The sequence below is a fragment of the Cinclus cinclus genome, chromosome 1, assembly GCF_963662255.1.
Source record: "Cinclus cinclus chromosome 1, bCinCin1.1, whole genome shotgun sequence".
NCBI classification, from domain to species: Eukaryota; Metazoa; Chordata; class Aves; order Passeriformes; family Cinclidae; genus Cinclus; species Cinclus cinclus.
In genome coordinates, this window is record NC_085046.1 from 61,608,260 (window position 1) to 61,635,786 (window position 27,527).

The following is a 27,527-nucleotide window of genomic DNA, read 5'->3' on the forward strand; positions in this document are numbered from 1 at the left end:
TGCACATTTTACAATAAAGCTTTTCAACCCACAATGACAGGGAATATAATTTCCTGACAAATATTTGGGGCATGGGAAGTTGTTTTCACTTGAAAAATATTCAGGAATTAAAATACTTTTGAAACAGTGGCAAGCAATTTCTCATAAAGGCTAATTAGTCTAAGCAGCAAACCGCATTATTACAGAAATACTCTTTCTGGTATTCCAGCTTGTTCAGACTGAGCTTGGACACCAGCCACAGGTACACACACACACACTTGAGGTTACAACATTTTCAATGTGATAAGAACAGGACTCGTCAGAAATTATCTTTGTAGCCAAGTATTTTAGAGATATGCTGTGCTAAAAGTTCTCTGAAAGTGCAATGCCAGCCTAAAAAGTCTCTCAAAAGAGTTTTCGCAGAAAAATTATGACCCTTCAAGCAATACTATACAACATGTGGGACTGCACAGATTTTTCTCAAAGTAGAATACCATCACGAGGTGCTGTTTTTTAATTCTGCTACTCATGCCATGCTCAGCAAAATGGCAATACGTGCATTAAATTTTGTCCTTCTAAAGATCTCTGAAGCCAGTGTTTTATTTGGTAATGTCTCACTAGTTACTAATCAACAGGAATTTGGAGAGAAGGCAGCTCCATTTGTTTGATAAGCCATAATATGATTTAATTTTGTACTTTAAATATTTGCATTTTCTGAAACTGAATTCCTACAGTCAAGTGTAGGTGATTCAAAGGTCACAGCTGTGCAGTTATATCATCTACATTCAGCTTGCTCACTTCAAGGCAAATCATTTAACATCAAGTGCATCAGTGGCACTTCTCAGTGTTTGTCTAAAGAACTTCTTGATTAATTACACTGGCCACACAGTTTTGTAAATGAATTAACATATTAAGGCATTCTAAATTGATATTACAAGATCAAGCATCCCATTGCTAAGGTGCACGTGTCTGTGTTCCCCATCCTGGCCCAAAACAGCGCACTGCTTGATGCTTACTGGAAACCACAATGTTGGTTTTTTTTTCTCTGCAATTCAAACTAAAGCTCTATGATTCACAGATACATAACTTATTTTAGAGGTACTGCCAAAAAACTGCATGGCTGTGTAGAACTCAGCTTTGGGGGCAGATCAAGACAGGCATTAACATCAAGAAAGCAACTGAGCTAAAACAGCACAGGTAGATAAATGAGGTTCTGTGGTTGCATGGAGCAGAAAATGCCATGGCACTGTAACTACAAGTCATCAATTCTTTCAGTACTTCATAAACAGAAACAATATTTAGAAAAGGATGACTCCTAGTAATAGTAATAATGATGGAGGTAGAAATGAAGAGCTATGGCAGAAAAATCTCTAATAAAAAAGATATTTTCTTAGAAATCTGCTCACAGCTAATCCCAGCGATGCAGTGGCAGAACCGCCCAACATCACGTTATCACCATGCATAACGAAGTGTTACTCTCAGATCCCTCCTAATGAATAGCAGTGGCTGGAAAATGACCTCTGAGAACAGGATTCTTGGAGACTTGCTTTAATTCATAAAGTTGCAGAGGGCTGTGACTTGACAACTGCCTTAGTATTTAAAGCAACAAATAGCATAATTTGTATTTGAAATAATCTGTGGGGGCAGATGATTTAGCAAAAAGAATGTAGTGCAAAACCTAAATCGGTCAGTAATAAACAATTTCAAAAACTTTTAAAAATAACGAGCTTTCAAAGTATTTCATGAAACATTAAAATGTTTGGGGTTTTTTTTAGGGGTGCGGGTGTATATAATGAGCATATTTAAAGTTCTGCTTCAGGAATGAAGCATTTCAGTCGATCTCTGTGACTGGAAAAAAGCTAAAGGGAGTAAAGTGTCCTCCTATAAACAATCCACTTCATTTACCATGCCTCTTCACAACATTAGCAGCTCCTGAATCACCCCCACAGAAAACATGGTTGAAAAGCAGACCACTGCCTGTGATAAGAGCTATTGTTTTTACTTCCTGAATGGCTTTTGGGACAGACCCTTTTAGACTGGTGAAATCTCACAGGGAACATTAGGCTGCAGTTAATTCTGTAACATACAGCAGGTACCACACAGATTCTTGGGATAAAAGGTATTGTTTTTGTACTGTTCAAAACATCCTGGGGGGAAAGAAAAGTTACATTTCAGCAGCACTAAAACTACCAGGCTTAATTTAGACTTTATCTGAGTTTGCCATCATACCAATTTCCAAAAGAGCACTTGCAAAATGTCTGTGGGAAAGTAGATCTGAATTGTCTGGATAAAATAATGGAAATTACTGCATAGCAAAAACAAACTCACCACTTACAATCTAGTGATGCCTATATAATTTCAGTCAAAGTTACAAGGTGCTTATATAGCTTCAGTTAGAAGTTATCAATATATCAATATGATATATCTATACAACAGGATATCAGTATAACCTAAACAATGTTTTTTATATATCTGTATGACCTGATATCAATATAACCTGAAACATAGCCTTCTATAACTATATAACCTGACATAAATAACTTCTAAACAATGTAATAGCTAGTATATGGTTAACTAGTTGCTTAATGCTGAATAGACAAAAAAAAACCAAAAACTCACCAGGTTTTAGAGCTAGAGGAGTATAGTACTAATGAGAAATTAACAAATGTTAAGCCACTTAGCCACAAAATAAAGAATTTAGACCAGTTAAGACCAGATAGACCAAGGAACACCATAAATACACATGCTCCAAAGACAAAGTTGAAAAATTCAGGTGTAAGGAAGACCTTGGAAGCCTTCAGCAAAGACCCCCAATGACCCCCAAACTTGTAAGAAACAAGCACAGTGCAAAAGAACCATCTAATAACCATGAGCTCATGCTATGTAAATTAGTTCTGGTGGGTATGTGATGATGTTGTAGTGACACAGTGACACTAAGCAATGCGTACTGTATAAATACACCACAGCACTTGACAAAGTGGGTCAGTTTGGTGGAGATATCCCCCTCGCCACCAGCACTGCAATAAACAAATACCTGCTCTGTGGACATTGGTCTATAGGGATTTATTTCCAGCCTATCTTTTGGGCATCACTAGAAAGAATCCCTTCCCAATGACTGCATCCACACAAAGCTTTCTGCCCCCAAATGTCCTAGCAGTAGGTTGCAGTAGCAGTAGGACTGTTAGAAACTCCAGTGTGGACAAGGATCTAAGCAATTAATACTATGCTGTTGCTCCTAAATGTCATTTCTGTCTTGCAATCAAACTATTACTCTTGCTGGGAAATAAAGGAATCTGTGCAGCAGTAGGTACATACATGCTCCAAATACATACTCTTCCCTATGTATTACTTTGTAAATGTAAAATGATAGAAGACCACACATTTCAACAGTAATTGCCCAATCCTAAATCTCGGATTTCCCAAGCAATTTAATGGCCTGATTTAAGCAGTTCCTCTTATAAGATGCATGGACTTATTTCTTTTAAAAACAGTAATTTAAACCAGGGCCCTTATGTTTGCCTTTAAGATTCTTCAAAGGGATTTTCAGAAGCAAATTAATCTCCTTTTTGCACAGTTCCCCTTTCAGACAGCTGAGTCAGTCAGACCATGGACATAAATTTCTTACTTAACAGTTATGAATTATTTTATTTTCATTATTTTCTAATGTTACTGTTTGAATGCATTTGACTATGTTTTGCAGAATTTGAAACTAGTTACAGTGCAGAAAATCAGGAAACTGTAGCTTTTCATTACTGATGATCATCAACTTCTCCATCTGCTTTACTTCTCTAAAATTCTTCCTTCTAATGATTCCTCAGATCTTTTATTCTACTTTATGGTGTTTTCTTTCCCTGCCATTTTCTTAACTCGTTCCTCTTGTCTTGCATTTGGTGACCTGTATGCTTGTAACTCTCCTGCAGTGTCCTCATGTCCCAGTGACTGGAATGGCCTGACATTCTTCCAAGCTAGTTGGCCTGTGTTCGTATGCTTTGATTTCCTCTTTAACTAGTCAAGTCTGTGGTGAGCCTGAAACTTTTCCAGTTCAATTGCTGCCAGCTCTGACAGAAACCATAATTTGCTAGCTTTTTTTTTTTTTAAGCACTAAGATGGGCAACTAGCTTTTGACTTAAGATGATGCTTTTTTTTTTCCTTTTTTTTTTTTGCCTTGTCACCTCCATTGCAACTCAGATAGTTACGGTCAGTCATTTAAAAGAAAATCAGAAAGACTATTACTAAAGCACTTAATGGATAAATCAGAGCAGTAAAAACAGGCCACAGAACCTCTTGGGGATTCAGGATCTAAACAGCCTTCTAGACATTACAGGCTGGAAAATACACAAGAGGCAGCTCCAGTCATCCAAAGTAAGACTTAACAATAAAAAGGAATGGACAGACAAAACACAAAGTAGTTCAGCAAAATTCAGTTGTTTACAGGCTTTAGTCAATACTCAAATGGAAGCTTTTTTCATATTTCCACATTTCCATCTGGCTACAACATTATCTTTGCAATGGCTGACTTGAACTATTTTTTCAGCTTCAATCAAGTTCTTTGAAAGACCCAGCCTTTTGGATGATGGGGGGTTTTGCAGGATGTGCCTATGGGTTGTTGAACAGACCCAACAAGCTGTTGTAGCAAGGAATACAAACCAGTTACTTCCCTGCAGGAATGCTTTCACAAATGTGGTTGATGACATCATGCGACAAGATGTTTATGTGCTTTTATAGACATGGGTTAAACAGACATTTTCCTTGAGAGGCTGAGCTGGCTGAAGAAAGACATGAACTGACCCTGCCTTCTACAATGAGGTGGTGACTCATCCTGTGGGATGGGGAAGACTGGGGATGTCTTATGTCTTGACTTTTTTTAAAATTATTTTTGGCTCGCGAGGCTCCTCTAGAATCTCCGAAGTCAAACTTCTGTGACATGGATTGAATAAGTGTTCAACAGAGTGGGTTAAAAATGGGCTGGACTGCTGGGATGTGGTGAGCAGTGCAAAGTCTAACTGGTGATTGGTTATTGGTATTCTTCAGGGACTGACTGATGCTCCAGTCCCCCAACTTTATAAGCAATGTAGGTGAAGGGATGTAATATATTTGCATAAAATCTAAAAGTGGAGATGGGGGGATTACTTCACATGCTGGAAGGTGGGTTTGCTATTCAGGACATCAATCGGCCGGAGAAAGGGGCTAACAGGAACCTTGTGAAGAAAACTGGCTTGCTCCTTGTTGGGATGAGGAGCTCTTACTGCTGTCTAGAAACAGATGATGGGAGCCAGGCTGTTGCTGCACGTTCAAGGTCCCAGGATTAGACGCAATGGACACAGGTTGTAAAACAGGAAAATACCTTTAGACCAAAGAAAGTATTTCATCATGACTGCAATCAAGTACTGGAATAAGCTGCACCACAGGTGATCTCATCTCTTTGAGACCCTGGAACCTAACAAGAACACTCTTTCTTCCTAGAGACCAAGGACTTTTATTGCTCCAGGTTTGCTTGTGTCCACATGTATGAGTGTGAACAGATGTGTGCCTACAATTCAGTTCCTTGAATGAAGGTGTATATTTGTGCCTCTCCATATTCCTTTGAAATGTTCAAATCAACCTAAAATGTAAACAAGTCTCACAAAAAACAAAACAAAAAGTTAAATTTATCAGTTTTGTTGTAAGATACATATGGCCATATTTTAACTTCTGAATTCACTCAACTTGAATTCATACTAAAATCCTAAACTCTCTTCTGCAAACACACCCTTACCACAAGTAAAAGAAAAGGATGGGGGGGTAGGGGGGAGGAATGGACCTGAATGTATTGCATAAAAAACAAAGTCAAGTACCCCAGTGAGCAATGTGCAGTAAGTTGCTGTGTGTGCTCATGTCTAAAGCAGTTTATTCAAACTATAGAATCAAACTTCCCAGTCTCAAAACCCTTGAAGGAGATAGGTGTCTCTGCTGTGCTTGACAGGGAAGCATTCATCTCATTGGAAATTAAAGCCATTCAGCTCCTCCAGACTAAAGAAAGCCACTGTATTTACTGAGTATTTATGGCATTACTATCATAATTTCACTTCAAAAGAGAACTTTAATTTTTCCCTACATATTGTTTCATAAGAAAATAATTGAGCATACATTATTCAACAACATTCACAAAATATTCCACATATTCCACAATAATTCCACAATATTCCACGTAAGACATATCATAAATCCAAAACTCCTAAAGAAGAAGAGTAAGAGGAGAGCAGAGACCAGTTTTAAGTGGATATAGGTAGAGCAATACTATCTTTGAGACCTAACTAGCAGTAAGTGCTATTTTAAAAAACATATAAAAATTAAACGTAAAAAAAGTAGGTTTTAGATTAGCTATAAGGATGAAATTCTTTACTATGAGGGTGGTGGTGCACTGGAACAGGATCCCAGGGAAGTTCTAGATGCCCCACATCCTGGAGTGTTCAAGGCCAGGTTGGATGGGCCTTTGAGCAAGATGGTCTAGTGGAAGGAGTCCCTGCCCACGGCAGGGGGGTTGGATCAAGGTGACCTTTAAGGCCCTTCCCAACCCAAACCATTCTATGACTGTAACTCTCTGGTTTGTTTTACTGACTTTTTTTGTATTAAGAGGTATGGTTTCACTCCTATATTAGACTTTAACACTACACTCAAAAATACATAAGCTGCTGGAATGAACCAGCAATACAGGAAGAAGGCCTAGTTTAAGGATGAAAATTCCTATTATAGTCTCTGCAGTAAGTTCAGCAGCTGTCTGAACCACAAAGAATGACCATGGTACATATTAGCTACTGTAGAAGTGTCTGCAGAGCCTGACTCACAGCACAGATGCAGGGGATGTATACTGAGTGTGTGAGTGAAACATCTATAGTCGAAAGGAACTCATAACACACAAGCTTGTACAAGCTTGTTTGGTACTTTCACATACGCCTATCTCTAAACTTGGAGTACATTCCCTGTTCCCACAAAAAAATTGCTGGATTAGGATTTTAACACGTCTAGGAAACATTTGTGAGACCAGCTGCAGATACAGCAAGACGCCCTGCAAACCTGCAAACTGCAGACACAAGCCAACAAGCACAACATTATCATCCTCCTTCTGTTCATGCAAAATGGCCAAGCCTATGGAAGGCATCACTTCTAACCCTTTAGTCAGAATCAAAGGTTATTTACATGCTTATAGTGTGCTTGGTGAACACACAAGCTGAACTTTCCTAAAGAGGTTGATACTTACATGAATAGTTTAACCTCTATGAATATTTTCTCTCTATTGCACAAAACTGTCCTTAAGACTATCTCTAAATAGTAAATTAAAAACAGTATCTCAAAAGTTATTATATTTTATTTTATTGAAGACTTATAACATCTAAAGCAAAAGTCAGAAGTTCCAATATGTATTTGAGTAGTTAGAAATCACTACACTATTTTACCCAAATTTAAAATTTTTAAAAGTAACTGATAAGGAGTTTTGGAAAGGAAAATAAATTTTAGAAAATCAGCTAAAAAACGTAACTTGCAGAAATAAACTCGTCTGCACCAATAAAAAAGGGAGTTCTTCTTTAAGCTCTTTAACAAATGATCTAAACCAAAATGTTAGAACAGAGGAATGTGAATGACTAAACAAACCCTTCAGTAAACATTCCCCAGCTGCAGTATTCAGCCTAATACCAAGTTAAATTGTGGACACTCCATCTACCTTCTGCAAAACGACTGAACTTCAGAAGCAAAGTAACATTATATGACATATGTGACTCACAAACCATAGTCACTGCAAACAAAAACCACTAGACATTTACCTCTTAAAAACAAGAAAGACACCAGGACTGGCACCAGTCTGCAATGCAAGAAAGAGCATGTGATACTTAGACACTTGTGTATTAGTTTAAAAATAAGCTAGATAAGCATGTGATGAGTGACAATTTTGTACTTGACCTTTGCTTTAATAGCTCCTTTTCAAAAAGTCCACACAGACATCAACAAAACTCAAAAAAAAAAAAGCTAAAATCTTACATCTCATCCAGTGTGTTGAAAATAAACCCTAAAACCAAAATTCTACATAGGAAAATAAAAAACATATGTTTTGAAGGACAAATTCAGAAAAAAATATTTTTTCTTTAAAAAGCATTGAGGTCTTCTTGTAAATCAAGCTGATGAAATTCAACATGTTAAGAGACAGAAGCTTGGGGTGTATGTTTCCAGTGGGAATATTTCTCTCTGCCTAGCAGGCAAGGAATTTGGAAATAAGAGTTCCTCTTTCCTGAAGTTGACCAGGCCTACAGGATTGCACAGGAAATTCTTTCAAGTCAGGAAATGAAGATGCATTCTGCATGGGACAAGATACCCTTACTTTAGGGTATTACTTTCTAAAGTGTGAAACCACTTTTATCTCTGGAGTAAGGGTCTCCACCAGCATTAAGCAAGTTCATTACCCATAGTGTTTGTAGCTAAATCCCCGTTGCTGTATGCTCATTCTGCTGCTGCTTATATTTATTTAAAATATCCCAGAATCACAGAGTGGTTGAGGTGGGAAGGGACCTCTGGAGATCATCTAGTGCAAACCCTCACTGCTCAAAGCAGCAGCAACCAGAGCAGGTCCAGATGGCTTTTGATTATCCCTAAGGATAGAAACTCCACAACATCTGGGAAACCTCTGTCAGTGCTCAACCACCTCCACTGTAAAATAAGTATTCTTACATTTAAATAAAGTTTCTTATATTTCAATTTGTGCCCTCTACCTCTTGTTCTGTCCCTGGAGAGTACTAAGAACAGCCTGGCCCTGTCCTTGTTAGACACATACTCACAAACACACTGAAAAGCTCCACAGCTTCACAGCCCTTCCACTGGGATTACTCCAGTCTCTCTTTATTTCTCTGGTATCAGAGAGCTCTGGCCTTGACCCAGTACTCCAGGTGTGTCCCACCAGGGCTGGGCAGAGCAGAAGGATCATCTCCCTCCACCCTCTGGAGATGAGGTGCTCAGTGCAGCCTAGGAGGCTGTAGGTCACCTTTTCTGGATCATGTTTATCAAGCACTTTTTTTTTTGTGAAAAGAAGCCTTAAAAATGTTGTTTTCCCCTTTTAAACTGAAGGTAAGGAAATGTATGGCATAGAGTTTCACATTTGAGGCCTAACCTTGCAGTTAGTTTTGTGTTTTACCTAAATATATATGATGGTGTCAGTGGTGATACCAAGTTTCAGAAGCAAAGCCATTAACCACATAGCACAACACATTCTTTTAGGCTTCTTTCTTCATTTTCATTTAGTGTATTCAAGATATAGAGTAAAGACTTAAGAGTCCCAAACCACTCCTGATGTAGACTAAGAATCTCACTAAAAACGGGCAACCAACAGTAATTCTGAAAAGAGGAATTAATCATTACAATTAATGATCAAAAGAAGTAAAAAAAAAATAAATTCCAAATTACCACCACCCCTCCAAGAGCAACCGTTCTTCATCCTGAAGTCAAAACCAAATATGGCAACATCAGAGAAAATTTCTCACTGCTTCAAGAAAGTCAGACAACTAAACTCCATTTGTAAGGATAAAGCCTGTTTTAAGTAACACTGACACAATCCCATCAACAGGCATTCTGGTTTTTGCCTCCTTGGGAGCGATATGCAAACAGGAAAGCACCAGCTTTCAGACTTGCAGTTGTGTCTGCAAGAAAGGACATTAACAAGAATCACACACAAAGTTCCACTTTCATCAGGACTATTTATTTTGGATTCACATTCTTGCTATACAGGACAAGATGAGTCCCTGAAGATGTAAATAAGCCAAAGGAAAAAGAACAGATTAAACAGAGGTCTAAAGACCTGTCTCCTTCACATGATGATATACATGACTTAATGCTACGCTGCTAACTATAACTGTCAAATTTAGGCTCATTCCACATAGACCTTTCATGTCTGGAAAGATGGTTTATGCAAACACAAGTCAGGAGCTCCATCAAACACCTGACATACTGATGTAAACTTTTACTTTGGGGAGCTTAATCTACCAATACACTTCATAGGGAAATAGAGAAACATCTGATCCCAATTTTCTAGACACGGTAGTTGGTGAGCACTTGACCGAAGCCTTCTATACATCTTGCTACACATCAGAGCAGAAGGGAATACAGAACACTTGTACAAGCCTCACTCCACACTCCTCAACAAAACTAGCATGCTGAAAGAAGCTTTACAACTGCCTTTTGTTATAGTTTGAATATGGATCTAAGATCTATTTTACCACCTTTCTTTCTTCTTCTCAATTGAGTCTGGTCTTTAGAAAAAAAAGGATGACAACTTGAGCAAGGGAACTAATGGGTGATCCCTGTCAAGAGAGAAGGAGCGTGTGAAAGATTTTCTCTAGTCAGGGAATTATCCAGCTCAGTTAATCCCAAACACAGCTATTAATAGTTGGGGTGGAACCATCTTCAGGCACTTCTCAAATCTTCACTTCTGCATTTCTATTTCTCTACTTGAAAAAAAACCCAAACATCTTACAGGTATAAACGCAAAACAGACAGGGTTTGCCAGACCCTCCCATAATAAGTATCCAGTTGACAGAGTAATTACCTTTTGTGTGCCCCAACTTTGCAAGTCCTCTTATTTAGTGCAGTACTGCTGCACAGAGCTCTGCAGCAAAGGAGTCCAGAAACACCTCGGCATTTTTCATGATCTGCTGAGAACCCTCAGTTTCTAAAGCAGAAACTTGCCCGGAAATACATGATCCTGAAGGGAACTCAAAGTCAGGAATTCAACCCCATTTGTTCTAGTTGATGGCTAGTGAAAAAACATGTGAGATTTACTAGACACAATTCATCTCAGTACAATGGAAAAAAAACTAAAATAACTAGTCAAAAGAAAATTTAAAGCAAATATTTCAACAGGTTTTTGTTAAGACTCCTTGTTGGAAAAAATGTTTGTGTATCCACAAAAATTTACCATTAATTGCCTAAATTGCACAACTGAGGATAGGGGACCCTTCAAGCGCCTCTTTTAAACTCTTTTGTTCTTGATGTAAACACTAACTTTTCCAACATGCATCTTGTAGTAAAAGCAAAAGGAGAAGGAACACATAAATCTGCTCTAAGCATGCTACATTTTTTTTTAGTATCTGAAGCACAAATAAAACTATTACTCAATTCAGTGTAACTTGTTTTTGCAATCAGGAACTTGATCTTTTTAAAGAATGACAGTCAAGAATAATAATACAGAAAATATGCAAATTTTGAGACTCTTCAATAACATCAACAGATTTAAAAAATAACACAGATAATTATTGAAATTATTTCAAATAAAATTAAAAAATTATTTTAAAAATAAGGATCTTCTAATCTAACAGGTTTAAAATTCACAGTTTATCTGAACTTTAGCATAAACATCAGCATTAAAGAGTGTTAAATTGTGGGGTTTTTTTCTTTCCCATATAAGTAAGCCATATAAAGACACTATCTCACACAAAAATTTTAAATAATATTAATAAACTTGGAATGTGCTACACTGGATTATATGCCATCTATTGTCTTCCAAGACCAATCTTAATATTCAACTTTTTATTTATTATTTGCTTGGAGATTTTTAAAAGTACCTTTTCTTCAGTGATTTTGCTCTTATGTTCCATACTGATGATAACAGGTTAAATGCCCTATTCTTCCCTATTTTTCAAATCTTAAAAATTCATACATGTCAATGAGATTATCATAAACACATGCTTTTATGTACTTGATATGTAATGCAAAATGGTTTTTGTTTTTTTTTTTTTAAGGTCATACATCTTGTTCACGGGAAACTCCTTTTCCATTAAAATTCTCTCTAGGTCAAGTCTAAGAACAAATTCAGGCACAAGACATTTCTCAAATCTGATTCTTATCTTTACACCTCGCCTAACACATTTCTGTCTCAGGTCTCCAAAAAAGAATTCCACCTTGACCTGAAAGGGCACAGGAGACACTTCAGTCAGACCCTTTGACAAGATGTTTTCTCTTTTGATGACATTTAAGATGTCATACTGATGCCAGCAAAATAAATTGGTTTTATTATTAGGCAACTAAAAGTTACCTGATTGTGCTGATGAGCAGTAAAGTTTTGAGCACTTAGTTTTAAACACTTAGGTTGCACAACACTTTAAAAAATAGGCCACTAAACCACTCAGAACTGTAAGTACAGAAAAGCCCAGGCATTTCTCATACTAACATTCAACAAGACAGTATTTTTTAATAACAATGGATTCTCTATTGCTTGTCTTGTTTTGCTAGTTGGGGTTTTTTTCACGTGAAAAGTTGGTACTAAAGACAACACAAAATCAATTGTAAGTTTGACACAGGAGCATATTTCTCAGTCTTTACTGTAATCTGAGAAATGAATAAAGTGGTTCTCAGTATTTGGTCCAGATTTCCCTTAGGAAATACATATATGGGCATTAAGAGAAGGGATGCAGTTGAATGCTCTGCTCAGCAGAGAGGAATTTATCTCCAACCTCAGAACACACACTGATGTCAGAATTAGGGATGTATGAAATTGCAAACAACTTCAAAACGATCTCTTCTGAGACGGACTACAAAATGCAGCTTGTTGTGTGATCCAAAACCACTTCTGCAAGTAAGCATCTGCCAAAGAGGCAGGCAGGAAGTCGCCTTACAATACCCTGTGCTAACCTGTAATCAGGTTCCAGGATGTTAAAGCTGTCTCATCTTCTCATTTTGAATCAGCCTTCAAAATAATCAGAAATGTGGCACTGAAAGGATTGAGTGGAAAGAGCAGGAAACCGCATATCATAGTTACACAAAGCAAAACCAAGCTTGGCTCCCTCCCCACGCTTAGCCTTTCCTCCACATGGTCTAAGTTGAAAACTGGGGATTGTGTTAAATTCTGGTGATCTTCCTCTAGGGCTAAAAGAGTCACAGAACGGCGCAGAGTGTGGGAAGCCACCTAGTGACGGAGGAGCACAAATATGCCTGGAGCTGCCCAAAGTTTTAACGAGATGACGCAGTTGGAGCATGTGATTACTGCTGTTTTTCTCACTGACTTACGAGTTGTGTGGTACACTAGAGTTTAGAGAATTGCACAGTGCTTTCTGGCAAGTTTTATGAGTCTTACTAAGTCTTGTAAATGAACTGTGAAATAGCAAATTTTCTCAAGATGAGATGTACAAGAGCAAAAGGAATTATATCAAAATGTATAAGGAGAAGGTCTGGCGCAAATTTTAAACTCATGGTGGCACTCTGCAGAAAAAATTCAAATTGGTGAGGCTGGAAGGAAATAACCTATGGGAGGCAAATGTGCAAAAATGGAAACAATCAAAACAAACAATTTTCTTCTAACTTGATGCAGAAGTAATTCAGCAGACTTGAAAGAGGAAGTTTTCATGACCCAGAAAAAATAGCTGTGGAATTTACATGTACTTAACCAGCATTTTCCAAAAATTGAGAGCTCACAATTGAGAGCATGAACATAAAACTCTGAACAGAAAGATTTCCAGGCCAGTAGTGCTCAGCGTGTACAAACAATTTCATAATGATTTTTGCCTATGGCAACAACCTTACCAATGTGTACCTTCTGACTCCACTGAAAAACCTCACTGCATGAGAACTGCATATGATAGAATCATGAGAAGAGCCAAGTGGACAAAGCTGATTTAGATGTCAATTTACTTTGACATCATCAAATAGCACCACTGAATCAACAGGCACAAAATCCATCATCATAACAACAGGGAAATTAAAAATATGTGTTCCATTACATTCTAATACAGGCAGTGTTAGAATATAGAATGGAATTGCCAGTGTATGTCATTCTGAAGAGCAGAATAAAGCCAAAGAAACAACTATTTACACTAATAATTCTTAGGTGTCATATGGCAGCAAACTTAATGAGGGACTCACCAAGCATTTCTTGGAAAAGACAAGATGCATGCTGCTCACTGAACACATACTTTTCCTAGAGCCATTCTAACAGCATTAAACAACAGCAATGAAAAACACAACCTGAGAATGGAGTATCAGTTTTTGAGTCATACCACAAATGATGTTATGAGTGCAGGTATTTGATGTATTAACAAGAGAAGTCCTTGAAAGACTCTTTGAACACTTTTTTTTTTTTCTTTTCTCTCTCAAAATTACTCTTGGCAGAGGATCATGCTCTAATCCATACAGGGAAAGTAAAGAAGCCCAGTTCAGGATTACTTTGTCATTGAGAAAGACAGCATGACATCAGAGAAATTCCGATCATATAGCTAAGGAGTGTCACAAGTTTTGTACTTGAAATTCCAATAAGTGAGTTCAAGCACTGAAGAATCTAAAAATGAGAAGGAAGTAGCATTGTAATGAGAGTAATGGTGGCAGAAATCATGAAGGTGTGTACAAAACTGGAAAACAACAGTCTTAAAGTATAAGAGAAAAAATTGTTTCTTACAGGCAAATACTTAGTGAAAAGTTTCTATCCTTGTTATATATTTAGTACAGGTATGCAACAAATTTTTCATATATAAACACCTTCCTTTTTGTGAGGGATTATCTTGAATTCAAGACCATGAAGGTTAGCATGGTGGCAGACATTTATTCTAGAGGGATCTGCAAAACATCTACATTATATTCACTATTCATCAAAGCAATTTTGTATAATACAGATCAATATAAATGGCAGAAATACTGTGGGTAACAGGAGGAGAAATTGAAGATATTAACAGCTTCCACTTTCCCAGCAGCAAAAGGGAATTCATCATACTAAACTCCAGCGAGTCCCACAAAGATGACCAGGCCTGATAATTCTGTGGGATAAGGAGGACCACAACTACCTCCACCAAGAGAAAGAAAGAGGTACCTCCTTCTCCTGCCTTCAGCTGTTGATCTCCATGAGCAATTAATCCCTGCAAGTTGCACCAGCAAATGGAGGTTTTGGTGCTGAAGGAGGTACAAATCCACACCACAAAATGAGAAGACAGAACTCAAGCTACTCAGGAGGTCCTTTCAAGGCCCAATCCACTTTCTTTCCTGCTTTCTTAAATGACCTGTATGCATAAACTGCTGAAGGAAACTACCTTGGAAAACATGCCACACTTTTCTGTATGAGGAAGCAAACAGGTGGGCAGGGACACTCTCAGCAGTGAGGACACAGAAACAAGACAGACACACAGAACAGAAATGTCTGCAAGTGCAACAGCTGGTAAGGTCATAATGTGAGTCCCACTGATATATCACCTCTTGATTATAAACAATACAAGGTTTCAGTGAAACTGCTAACATAAAGCACCTTGGGATTTTTGTAGCACTTTTTAAAACAAATGATTACATATCATTTTATATTCCTTCTACAAATGTAATTGTAATAATTGCAAGAAATTAGTAATAACCGAAAAAGAGAGAAATCTTTCAGATTGTGTCATCAATATGCCATTTAAAGATCTAATTAAGAAATAATGACCTTAGATGTGAGTTACAGTAAGTTGCAGTGGAAAGAGACCTTAGGCAAAAAAGTAGATTGTTAAGACTTTCTGTTGTAAACAACTGGTTTTCCTTTTCCCTCAGTTACACCAATGTGTTTTCTGCAAATTTTGGACTACTAGCTTTTCAGATTTTATTATTAAAATTAAAATGCCTAGATACACACATCTATGTCATCCATCAATTCCATAATGTAAATTGTTCTGTGAATTGTGCCAAAACAGAACAGATTAGTATCTGTTACGTGCACATTTGAAATACATGCTTCATCGATAGTATAGCTAAAATCTAAATACATGAACATGCAAATACTGATTAAAATATAAACAAAAAAAAAGGCTGATGCGGAGGTTTCCTTTCAAAAACACAAACACTATGTTTCTACACTTTCTACTTTCCCTGTTTCTGAGGGTAACTGACATGATAGGCTCTAGCATGTCATCAATGTTTGAGCTAAATAGTTATGAAAAGTGCCTATTTAAATATTATAAGGGAAGGTAGGGACAAAAGTAATTATATATAGCTTCATATTTCCTGGGGAGTTCACTCTAAGCATTTACCTTGAACTCCACTAGAAGTAAATAGACTATGAGTGCATGTAATTATATACTAACTGTATTACTCTATTATTATTATTATTTTGCCTCTCCAAGCACAATAACAAATGGAAATCAAAACATGTTTTCATCTTGTATTCCAAAAATCAAAATCTTCTTTTGACTTCAGTGTCACTTACATGAGTACCTTGAAAAGTAAAACATTAAAATATGGAAAATGTGTATGTTATTAATAAAGAAACTAAATCAGGTAAATTGAAGATGTGGAATTTATCCTTTTAAGCACTCAGTCAAAGATTTTTGCAAAATATGAGCAGATTTGTAATTCAGACTCACTATTCATTTAAAATGGGGACAGCAATATTTTTAGAGGGCAATTTGAAAACATTGTGTCATAGCTGGACAGACAAAAATATACAAGCAGTTGCCAAAAAAGTCTATCACTGTCAAACAGTAGGTGATCCAATTTTTCACATACCAGAAAGATATTCATTTTCCATCTCTCTCTGTATTTTTATCTAGTGATAACTTTGTACTAAGGAATAGATTTCAGTTCACAAGGGTAAACGCAGAAAGCTGAAGAAATAGTCCGATGAGATCTGGTTTCTCATGAGATTATTACTAAAATATCCCATGAATTTCAGCAAAGGAAGGCACTGGCTTGACATGCTCTCACACTTAAGCCACAACATCCCTATCTGAGAAATCAAAGATATTTTGATATGGTTTCAAGACGGTGATTCCAGAAAATTCATCCCTATTACAAAAAAATCAGAGGTCATGTGAACACACAAAGCACTTTCAGAGGTCGACCCACAGGTGTAGGTGGTATTTGCTGAATGCCACAGAGAGGTAGAAATCTAGTTCAACTATCAGTTCAACTATCCAAAAATCTGGACAGGCAACACAGGTCACTGCAAGAGGTCAGGGATTTAACAGCCACAGTTAAGGCCTCTTTTGTTTAACAAACAGCAATTTGTAACTGTAATTACAAAAATTCTAGTGGATGCTAGAACATCTCTGTACTACTTCGCTAAATATTAATTTTAAATCACTCTTTAGACTATCTAGACCATATTCAGGTAAAATTAGATACATACTTTGCTGACAAAAACCTGCAGTAGCATCCTGAAGTGCTCCCAAGGACTTCAGTATCTCTGAGTGGAGTATCTTATGCTGGCAAAGGAATAAATACTGTTCTGACCGGATTCTACGCATCTGTCAATGTACTGGCAAATCAAATCAGAAGCCAAAATTGTCCCTCCATCAGAGCAGGCAGTGTGCCTGTGCTTCTCTTTTTGATCTCTTTGTTGACATTCTCCTCATTTTTGAGATTATGTCACTGCCCATCCTACATACTGCTGGCTGGGGAAGCCTACTGACATTTCTTGTTCTTCAGAAATCTCAGCCAACTGCAGCAAAGAGATAGAATATAATCTCCTTTTAATGCAAAAGCAGCCTGAAATAGATGTTGAGTCAATGAAGATTACATGTAGCAAAATGAATCTATGCATATCACCAAAAAATTTTCCAGACCTCTTACCAGTGTTATTTTACCTTTTTTTCACAACCTAACACCTCACAGGTACCTAGTCAATAAAAACCATAAGTAAGGAGAGAGAAAAACAGCTAATGCTATGAAGTTTAAATGTGAAAAAAGTTAACTGAATCAAATATTTCAGACAACCACGTTAAAAAAATAGAGTTGAAAGCATTTCATTTAATTTTATGACCTGTTTCTTCCTTTTGGCAAAATTACAAAAAAAAAAAAAAAAACAAAAAACCAAAACAAAACAAACAAACAAACAAACAAAAAAAATAATTACCCACACTTTCATGGACATACAACTCCAGGTTATTTTATATATTCAAACCTAAACAAATTATTATGTGATCTCATAGAAATTTAAAGTCAGCTGTTGGAGAAAATTCAATTCTCATACTCCCCAATTTATAAAACTGAAAAATCTGCTTTCAACAGTAAATAATGAAGAAATAGAATTTGAACCTTTCACAATACATAACCAGGGAAATACTCCTGCTTGGGAAAATCAGGATTGAAAATAGTAACTCTTTAGCTTCTTTTTAATGCTGAATTTTTGGTCACTTGATTCATTAAACAAACTGAGTTCTGTATGTAAATCTACTTTCTTTTTTTCTTTTTTTTTTTTTAATTCTGCTAGACTTGGATCCTTTGGCAGCTTGGAAACACTTGGAACAACCACCACTAGACAACATGACTTAAAATACCCCTACAAAACTAACTAGTGGCATGCATCAAGTTTCCAAGCACTACTATGCATGCTCACTCTCAACATAAACTTTGCTAGCAAGGGCTGTCCCATGAAGAAAAAGGTTGCAGTTCATCAACACAGAGTACTAAGCTTGAAGTGTTATGCCTTAATTAGAACTTAAGACACAAAAGCAGATCTGAAAATCTTTCTGAGATAAAATAACATGTTGGTCTCCTCTAAGACGCTCCTGCTCCAGCACTGCAGAAATAATCTAGGCTAATACATGCATGTACATGGCTATGTTCCTTTTGGTTTTGAATTCTCTGTTCTGTGTATTTTAATTCTTCTCTAGCCAGTCATATGAGCAGCGTAGTAACTTGCCTGCTCCATTAGGAGAGGTAGAAACTTCATAAGGAATGCAGAAAGCATTTCACCAGACCTATGTACAAACCCACCCATCAGTAAATTCCAGTATGGCTCATATTCAGGTGATATATTACACTCCTCTCATGCTTCCCAAGGACATCCAGAAAAAGCACAAATAAAGTTGTATTTGAATGTATGAGTGGTAATAAGGGACTTCAAGTCATACCAACAAAAAAGATACATGAGTAATAGCCCAAGCTACAAAGCAGATACAGAAATAGCTAACATGTGGGAAAACAAGTCTCAATCCCATCAAAGAGAGCTGTCTAGGTGCTACATGGGTTATGAAACTGGCTCTAATGACGATGAGACCACAAGGAGAAAAATATTTTTCCCTAGACCTAAATGAAGCTGTAATACAAAATGAATTTGAGAATATTTCTCTTTCTTACTTCAAACAAACAGAAAAATCACATCAGGATATTAGTTTAAAAAATTATGTCTTTTCTCCAAACAGCATTTGACATGCATTTCTACTACTATTACCTGGATTGTTCCAGTAAGATGATGACCTGTACAATATATGCTTATGGCATAAATAAAAGTGGAAGAGATTAGCCAAATTCCCTTAATTCAAAGAAGAAAATTTTCTTGGAGTACAGGTAAAAAACACTGTTTCTAGGTTCAAATCTATTAATATCACTCCAGGATATAATAAGATTAAGACAGCTATCTGGGCACTGTGACAATGCCTGGTTTTTAACTGCCTATTTTATAAAAGAATAATTGATTTGAAAAATATTGTGAAGTGTTTTCTAAAAAATAACAAAGAAAGCAAATAACACAGTAAGAAAAGGTCACTTATGGGGAAATTACAGAGGGCAATCTACAACTTGTATGGGATACTGGAATGGTAAGGACTTCTTATGTATCTGCATGTGGAAAAATGAAGAGTCACTGGCATATCTTTGCGTGTCAGAGAAATCTGGTAAATCTCTTGTGCCTCCATTCCGGTAAGTCACCATTAGTCTCTGCGAACATATTTGGAAACTTTGAAACATGTCACTCCTGGGATGGGAGCTTTTCTCTAGAGTCACAGTCTGTTGACAGAAACCACCAACTGTTATGGTAAATTAAACAAATAGGTTTGATTTCTCAATGAGAAAACAACAACCCTCAGGACAATCAGTAGGAAAAAAATGCCCATTACTTAAGAAAAAACTAAACTAAAAAAGTGCCAAACACTGAACAAGACACAAGTCCCTGTAAAGGCAGAGCAACACGTTTTTAGGGACAAACATGCCACTCTGTAAAACCTCTGAGCTGGCTCATCACTGACAGAAATAGCACCTGATCTTCATGGATACTCCATACCTAGTGGGGTTTTGCTTTGGTTTATTTTTAATTACTATTATTACAGACTGCATATTGTAGTGGAGACAAAATATGTCTGTCCCTTGATAAGACAGATATGATCTATGCAAACAGCTGAGGACACTCATGCAGAGTAGCAGTCTGGGCAAAACAAACACAGAGGGACATATGCATATGTAGGCACACATTTGTGCTTGGACAAGTACAGAAAAAGTTCACAGCTACTATACAAGGACAGAAGTCTTTGGGTCAGGAATTTTTTTCCTCCATTTCTGAGAGAAAGAATCAATAAAAGAAGCCTTATGTCAAAATTGCTAAATTTGACACCATGTTGAGTTAAGAAACAAAGACACAAATGTATGGGTATGAGAGATGTCTTAATAATCAGGACTTCTGGAGACTCCCAAAAATTAAGTGGTCCTTCTGAACTCTCAGAAGAATAGATCCAGCTGGCAGATGTCCATGTACATAAAGGTGGAGAGGGAAAGGGGTTAACATGAGCCATCAAAGACTCCAGGGCTTTGGGGAGGAGGGAATATACATGCTCCAATAAGCCTTTTCTTCCTCCACAGAATTACAGAAGAGGCCAAGGTTTCATTAAAACCCCAGCTGGAGATGGTAATTCAGCACCACCCGTCACAGCCCCGTGGGCACCCCCAGGCCCTTGCTGACCTGGCCAGGCTCAGATGCTGCCTCCACAGCCCACTCTGCACCAGCAGCCCCAGTGAAGCTCAGGCTTCTGTTCCCAGAGCTGGCTGGAGCTTAATCTGTCTGCCTCCAGTCCTGCACTCGTCTCCTCACACCTGTGTTATTTGTAGTATTCTCCCCAGGCCTGTCTCCACCTCACATCCCTTTGATCTACACTGGAGCCCCTGGACAGACCCAAGCTGTGGGTGATTGTTTCCTCACCCAGGCACACGGTGTGTGACTCTTAGGGCTGTCCTGTGCAGGGCTAAGAATTGGACTCTCTGATCCTTGCACGTCCTTTCCAATGCAGCATATTCTGTGACATTGGAAATTTCCATGTCTGGGAACGCTCATGGGTCCTACTGCCAGCCCCCAGCTTTGCCACACTGCTCTGGCTCCATGGCACCAGGTGCCATGGTGCCCTGCTGCTGTGGGCACTGCCTGTGCTGGTGGCACCCTCACCTCCCTTCTCTTGGCCTCCCTCACTGAGAAGCCCGACTCGTGCTGCTCCCAACTGCTATCATTTAACAGTATCAGACAAAAACATCTCAAAAGAGGAAACCACTATTTTTAACAAAGTGTTGTTTACTATTTTAGGACCACCTAGTCTGATCCAAACTCACCTCTTAATAAAGAGGACTATACCAAAAAATAGTCTTCAAAGTTTTCTCTGGTCTCTGCACAGAGAAAACTCAGGTCCAATGTGGTGTTGGTACTAAAAACTGATATAACCAGACTACTAAGGCAAAGCTGGTAAAATTAGCACAGCCAAATCACAGTGGTTAATACATTCTGTGTTTTGTTCTTCATTCATTAAATTTTTATATTTTCCAAACTGCTGAGCACTGTTGCCTTTTAAAGCTATGCCTTTTTTTTCAAACCCAGACCAGTGCACAAAAAGTCACCTATAATACACAGCTGAAGGGGCTGAGAAGGGGGAAGGGGAAGAAAAAGACAGGAAAATGCAAGAATCTGTATTTCAGGAGAGGAAAGCAGACAATATAACTTAGATTGAGATAGTAATTAATTTAGGTGTCTTATGCAACTGACTTGTTTGTTTCAGGCTTTAAGAATGCTTTCACCTTATCAAGTCATATTTTACTTTCTTCTCCTTATAAACAGATATGTTTTTGGGGTTTCCAGCATTTTTTTATATTGTCTTATGGTAGAAAATAGGTATTTAATTGACCTGAGAACAGCAAGAACTACTACGCAACGTAATTTTTGTTTGTAAACTATCAGGTATTAAAGGAAAGGGTTTCTGAGAGTAACTTTTTAGGAGATGCTAACAATCTGCAGTTTGATCAATTTGGGAAGCAATTATTTTTTCAAAACCCAGTAAATAATCCATCTGTACAAAATATATTAAAAAAAGTTTCAAATGGTGGCTACCCTCATCAGTCACCTAATGCTAAGTGTATATACCCTACAGTACCCTTTAATTAATCTCTGTAATTAAACTAGTAACAATCTGATATTTTAAATAATAGTATTTCTAATTTTCCCATCTTAAATTCATTACTATACATCAAAAGACATGAACAACACCAGAACTCAATTAGCTCGCAACCTTGACAACATTTATAACTAGAAAGACATTATAACACTACATTGTGATAAATATTAATGGAAAAGGAAAATTTTTATCATCTGAAAGTCAGACACAGCCAAATATGAAAAAATGGTTTTAATCACGAAAAGGATTTTTATGGTCACAAACAAAATGTTCACTGGAAAGAAAATAAGGTAAAGAATTTAGAACACTTGAAGTAACTACACCAAGGAGCTTATATCCAGACTTCAAAACCAATCCATGGACACAAATGCAGTTTAAAAAGGTATTATAATTCAGCAATATGACAAAACGTCACCCATATATTTACCAGAAGTCAGAGAAAGAAAAAGTAACCCCACTAAGCCTGGAACCCGTATTCTGACTAAACAGCACACTAGGTTTCACAGCAATTATAAAGGCCACATTACTAAAAGACAATAAAGTAAGAAAGAAGATAGTATCAAAACTCCTCTATGAAATGTTTATGAATGTGTTAATCTAAACTCAGAACTGAGACACAGCACTTTTTTTTTTTTTTTTCATTCTAGGCAGTAAGTTCATACCTACCTGAGATGCCCAGAGCAATGCATTTTAAATTTAACCACCAGGGAAACTACTACATAAGTTGGAGAAGATGGGAAAATCAGAAGAGGACTTGTGTGATTTTTGTTGTTGCTGCTTTGTTTCTTTTTTTTTAATAAATTGACAAAATGGAAAGATACCAACTGGCCTTGATAAAAGGAAAGCAGCAAGTGAAGGAAGATTAAAATAGAATTCCTCAAAGTAGGAGCACAGAACAGAGAAATGTTTGTAGTCTTATGGGGAAATGGACATCCAGAGTTGAATGACAGAAGAGAGTAGTTTGTTCAAATGAATATAAGAATGAAATATATCCATGATGACTCTTTACAAGCAGATTAGAGGAGCAAGACAGAAATAACTATATCCAATTTAGTCATTAATAAATCTGGGCTGACAATCACATCTTAAAAATGATTACAGATCATAATGAGTTACTAACAATATTCTGGGACTACCATACTAGAAATCAAAAAAACGCAGAGGGAAAAAAAAACTATAAATGCTATTTTCTTCTCATAACCAAATAAGCAAGGATTTATTTTCCAAAATGAATGCAATTTAACATCTTAAACTACTTAAAAGTGGTCATCCTGCCTCCTTCTGTGTATCTTAGAAGTAGTACATTAGACCTGCAGAAAGAGATAAAAGGAATTCCTCCACAGTACTGAATGTTTTGTCAGTTTGGAAGATTCCTACCCTGTATTGATGGAAATTATTTCTATCAGTGGATTCTTCCTGATCTTCGGCAAATCCAGTCGTGCTCCCCCCAAACGTTTTCCATTATCCTTTTTCTGACCCAGCAGTCTCACAGAATGACCTTCAAATTAAACAAAAAAAAAAAAAAATGCAGTCATTACAAAGAACAAGTCTCATCATAGTTGTTTTGATTTGCTCTTCTTCAGAAGTAGTGTTTATATTTCAAAGACTGAAAATGAGAATGAGATGTAATAATATATTTCCACCAGCTGGAGCATTTAAAAAGAGACAGGTAAAATAAATTATCTTAAATTGAGCAAAATATTTAATCCAATTATCTTTTCACACTTGCATTTTCCATTTTATATGATTAAAATTATCTAAGCCAACTTATTTTCAGATTCTCTCACAAATAACAAGATAGCAATAATATTTAAAGGAGTTGCATGACAGGATCAAAAGTTTCTTCAAAAAATTTAATTTAAACTTAAATTAGTAGGTAATAAAAAAACTAAATACTTTTTTAGCTTATTATCTGGAGAACCAACACATTTCAAGGTTACCTGATCATATGTCAGAAAGTGCTTCAAAGCATATCCTCACATGTCCATGGCTAAGCTGACTACCAAGATTTGCACATATCCCTCCCACACCAGGACAACTGCAGGTCAGAAAACTGCCTCACAATTACTTTCTCAAACCCATTAATATTCAGAGAGTAAAATACAAATAATCTCACCAACTGCCTACAACATCAGTCATACCACGACAAGTCCTATATTTAAAGAGCACAAATGACAGGGTTCACTGATATTCTGAAGCAAGAACTAACAATGAAGAATCAAAACAACTGTATGTGTTATTGCATAAGGTAAAGTGTTCCCAAGTTATAAGTGAAAGACTTGTATCATTTACTCCACAAAGTCTAGAATGTGCGGGTGAGAGATAGCAAGTGAAAGTTAATGGTAGATACCCGAACAGAGTTGCAAAACAACAACACAAACTGGCAGCAAGAGAAAGCATGTGTGTGTTTAACTTGGAAAACTCTCTGATAGTAAAGCCTACAGCTTCAATCCACCAAATATTTCAGGAAAGAAAAAAAAATAACCCTAAAATAGAAAGGGGGTGAGAGGAATGCATGAAACTATAAAGTATGAGTTGAGCTACATCCAGCACAGCAAGGCCTATGAACAATTAAAATCAGTTAGATGTATTGCACCAAAGCTCCTAACTTATGTTACCAACAGCTATTTACAAAATTTATTCCTTCAAAGCCTTTGTTCACTGCCTGTTTTGAGGAGTCATAAATTAATTTTTGAATAATACACCATTCATGTTCTTAATCTATTTCCTTGATATAGCAACAACAGCCTGGAAAAAACCCCAGCTACTTCCAGAATAACACCTTCTTCAAGTTATTTAAAGTTACATAAAAATTCTAAATCAAAAATGTGACCCAATGAACAAGTGAGCAGGACTGACTTGATAGCATAAAGGTTAATACCAATAGGAAATATAATGGTTAATGGTTAATGGTTAATACTGATAGAAGACATCATAATGTTGACAAGAAGCTTCTGCAGCTGCATTGGTCAAAAATTTCATTACATCCTGTGGTGAATTTAGTAATATGGTACTTGGGCTACTAGCAGTTGCTAAATTACTCACTTCTACCTTCTCCTGAGAATAACAGCAATATCCTTGACTCACAATATCATCAGTTATTTTCTAACCTAATACTTCATTGAGGAGCTGCAAGCATCACACCATTTTATTTACTTGTATAACAAAAGTTAGTGCCTTAAACCAGAAACAGAGAACATTCCTTTTATGTATTTCTAAATATTGTGGTTTATTTGGAATAAACCAGTTTATCCATTTTTAAAATATTCAGCTACATTGCCATATTAAAGGTCTATTTGGACTTCTGGCTGAAAACACAGTGAAACTATTCACAGTACTCTTAAAACAATCAAGTTACCCAAAATTTAAAATTCACACACTTAATATTGGGGTCAAACCACCCCACGTTTTTAAACCACCTTAAGTTTTTAAATGCAAGTTCGAAAAACAAAATGAAAAGAACAAAACAGAAAACCAACCTGCCCCCTTTCCCCAAGTAATATCTCAGAGTGCAGAATTAGGGAGGTCTCATCTCCTCAGAGCTCGGATCCTCACAAGGAGAAGCCATGTGAGTTACTGCTCTCTAACAGGAATTTAGCTCACGCTCTCCCTTTCTCATACTGAGACTATTACTCAAACAGGCAACCACCCCCAAAGATTAGGCCGTTCTACAGACAGAATGTAACTTACAGGGAGTACAGGACTGAACTGCTTCTATCATCAGAGACTTCCTTTATTCAGGAAAGAAACCCCAGCTCTGTGACCATCTCCCAGGTCATCCACTGAATGCTAACACCCACCCCAACCCTGAGCCTGAGCTCAGGAAATCTATGGCCTGGTAATCAAATATGGCAGCTTATTCTCTCATAGAATACAGTTCCCATATTCCCCCTGAATGACACTGAAGTTTGAATTAATATGAGGCATGTAAGATCTGTGGGGTACTCAAGAATAACAAAATCCCTGTACTTTTCAGTCCAGACACCAGAGGTTAAAAAAATGCCCCTAGTGGGAGAGGATTTTTAGCAGAGAGTTAGTTTAATGTTTCCAGAAAGCAAACAGCACGTGCACATCCAACTACTGTGACTTGTGTGGCAGACACACTTAATTATTTTTCTTAGGAGGCAAACCCTCTCAGTTACAGTATTACTGATCTTAAATCCTTTTTCCCCTACTCCATCCAAGGACTATTTTGTTTCATTTTAAGTAATCACTAAAGCATCTGTTTACAGAATGACTACTATTAATAAAGCATAGCTTGATAAACACTGAATCATACTTTTTCACATGCTGTAAATCTTTTCTTTCCTCATACTTATTTCAAGAAAACTTAAAAATAAATATTTTGCCATCTTCAACCAGGAAAAGGCTAAATAATTTTTTTAGATTGTCTAACCAGTACTATTAAGACCAGACAAACATCAAGTTTAACAGAAAAAGTAGTAATTTTAAATCTCATTCATTACCTCCTTTCAAAGCTTAGAATGGGACAAAACACTGCAATTAAGCTTTACTTCTAAAGCACTTTATCTGATTGTGTTACCTTCTCTCTGACTTTACAGGTTGCGTAACTTACCTAAGCAGAGCAGGTGTCCCAAACTTAAAAGGAGTCTGTCTTTTCATGTTTGTTTTGTTTCTTTCCTTTTTTAAAGTTTTGCACAACATTTTTGAAAACTGAGTTAATCTCAAGTCTATTACCATAATGACGAGTGCTCCATCTCAGATATCAAACAAGCACCGCTCCTTTTTTGAGGTCTCACTCTACAATGCAAGCTTCGAAACATAGCTTAAAGAAAAAAACAGATCTAGTCAGGTCAGATAGGAAAGCCTAAACTATCTAGGCCTACTAACTGCTTCTGCTATAAAAATAACTTTTCTACTTCCACATAGTCTAGCAGCAGATAAAACTCCATTTAAAAAAAACCAAAAAACAGAAACAAAACAAAACCCGAAAAAGTTAACTAGTGGTTTAGGTCATATTTAAGAGCAGTTTTCCACTAATTAGTAGGTAACTAATACAGATTACAACATAACAGAAGTACTAACCAAGTCCAGCAAGGACACTTGCAGAGCAGAATCACTCACACTAAGTGCAAATGAAATCAAGCTAGGAACAATTTAAAATTAATCAAAGCTGTCTAGCTTTCAGAACTGTTTAATATTAAACTCATCTTTACATAGATGTCAGCAAATGCAATTCACATTACTTGACACTATCTGCAAGAAGGATGAGGTTGGGATGAATTAATCAGGATATTAAATCCTATTGTTAGTCTAAAAGAAGGCATTTAAATGTGTCTAGTTTGATAATTCAGTATGCAAAATGAAAATACTTTCAAGGTATTTATTTTCACTTGTTAAAAAGGACACAAAGAAGTAGCACAGTTTTAATGGCATGTACATATACCTTTAATCATAAATGTATGTGCTTCAGGATTGATGATG

At 36.9% G+C, this 27,527-nt stretch overlaps 1 protein-coding gene across 1 annotated transcript in view; it reads right to left on the reverse strand.

Moving 5' to 3' along the window:
* The window catches only part of CDKAL1 (CDK5 regulatory subunit associated protein 1 like 1), a 377,407-nt gene that overhangs the window by 214,211 nt on the left and 135,669 nt on the right, over nt 1–27,527 (reverse strand). The window contains exon 8 of the mRNA XM_062514885.1: nt 23,460–23,580. Within this exon, the coding sequence (XP_062370869.1) occupies nt 23,460–23,580 (121 nt within the window). The remainder of the gene's footprint in view (nt 1–23,459; nt 23,581–27,527) is intronic.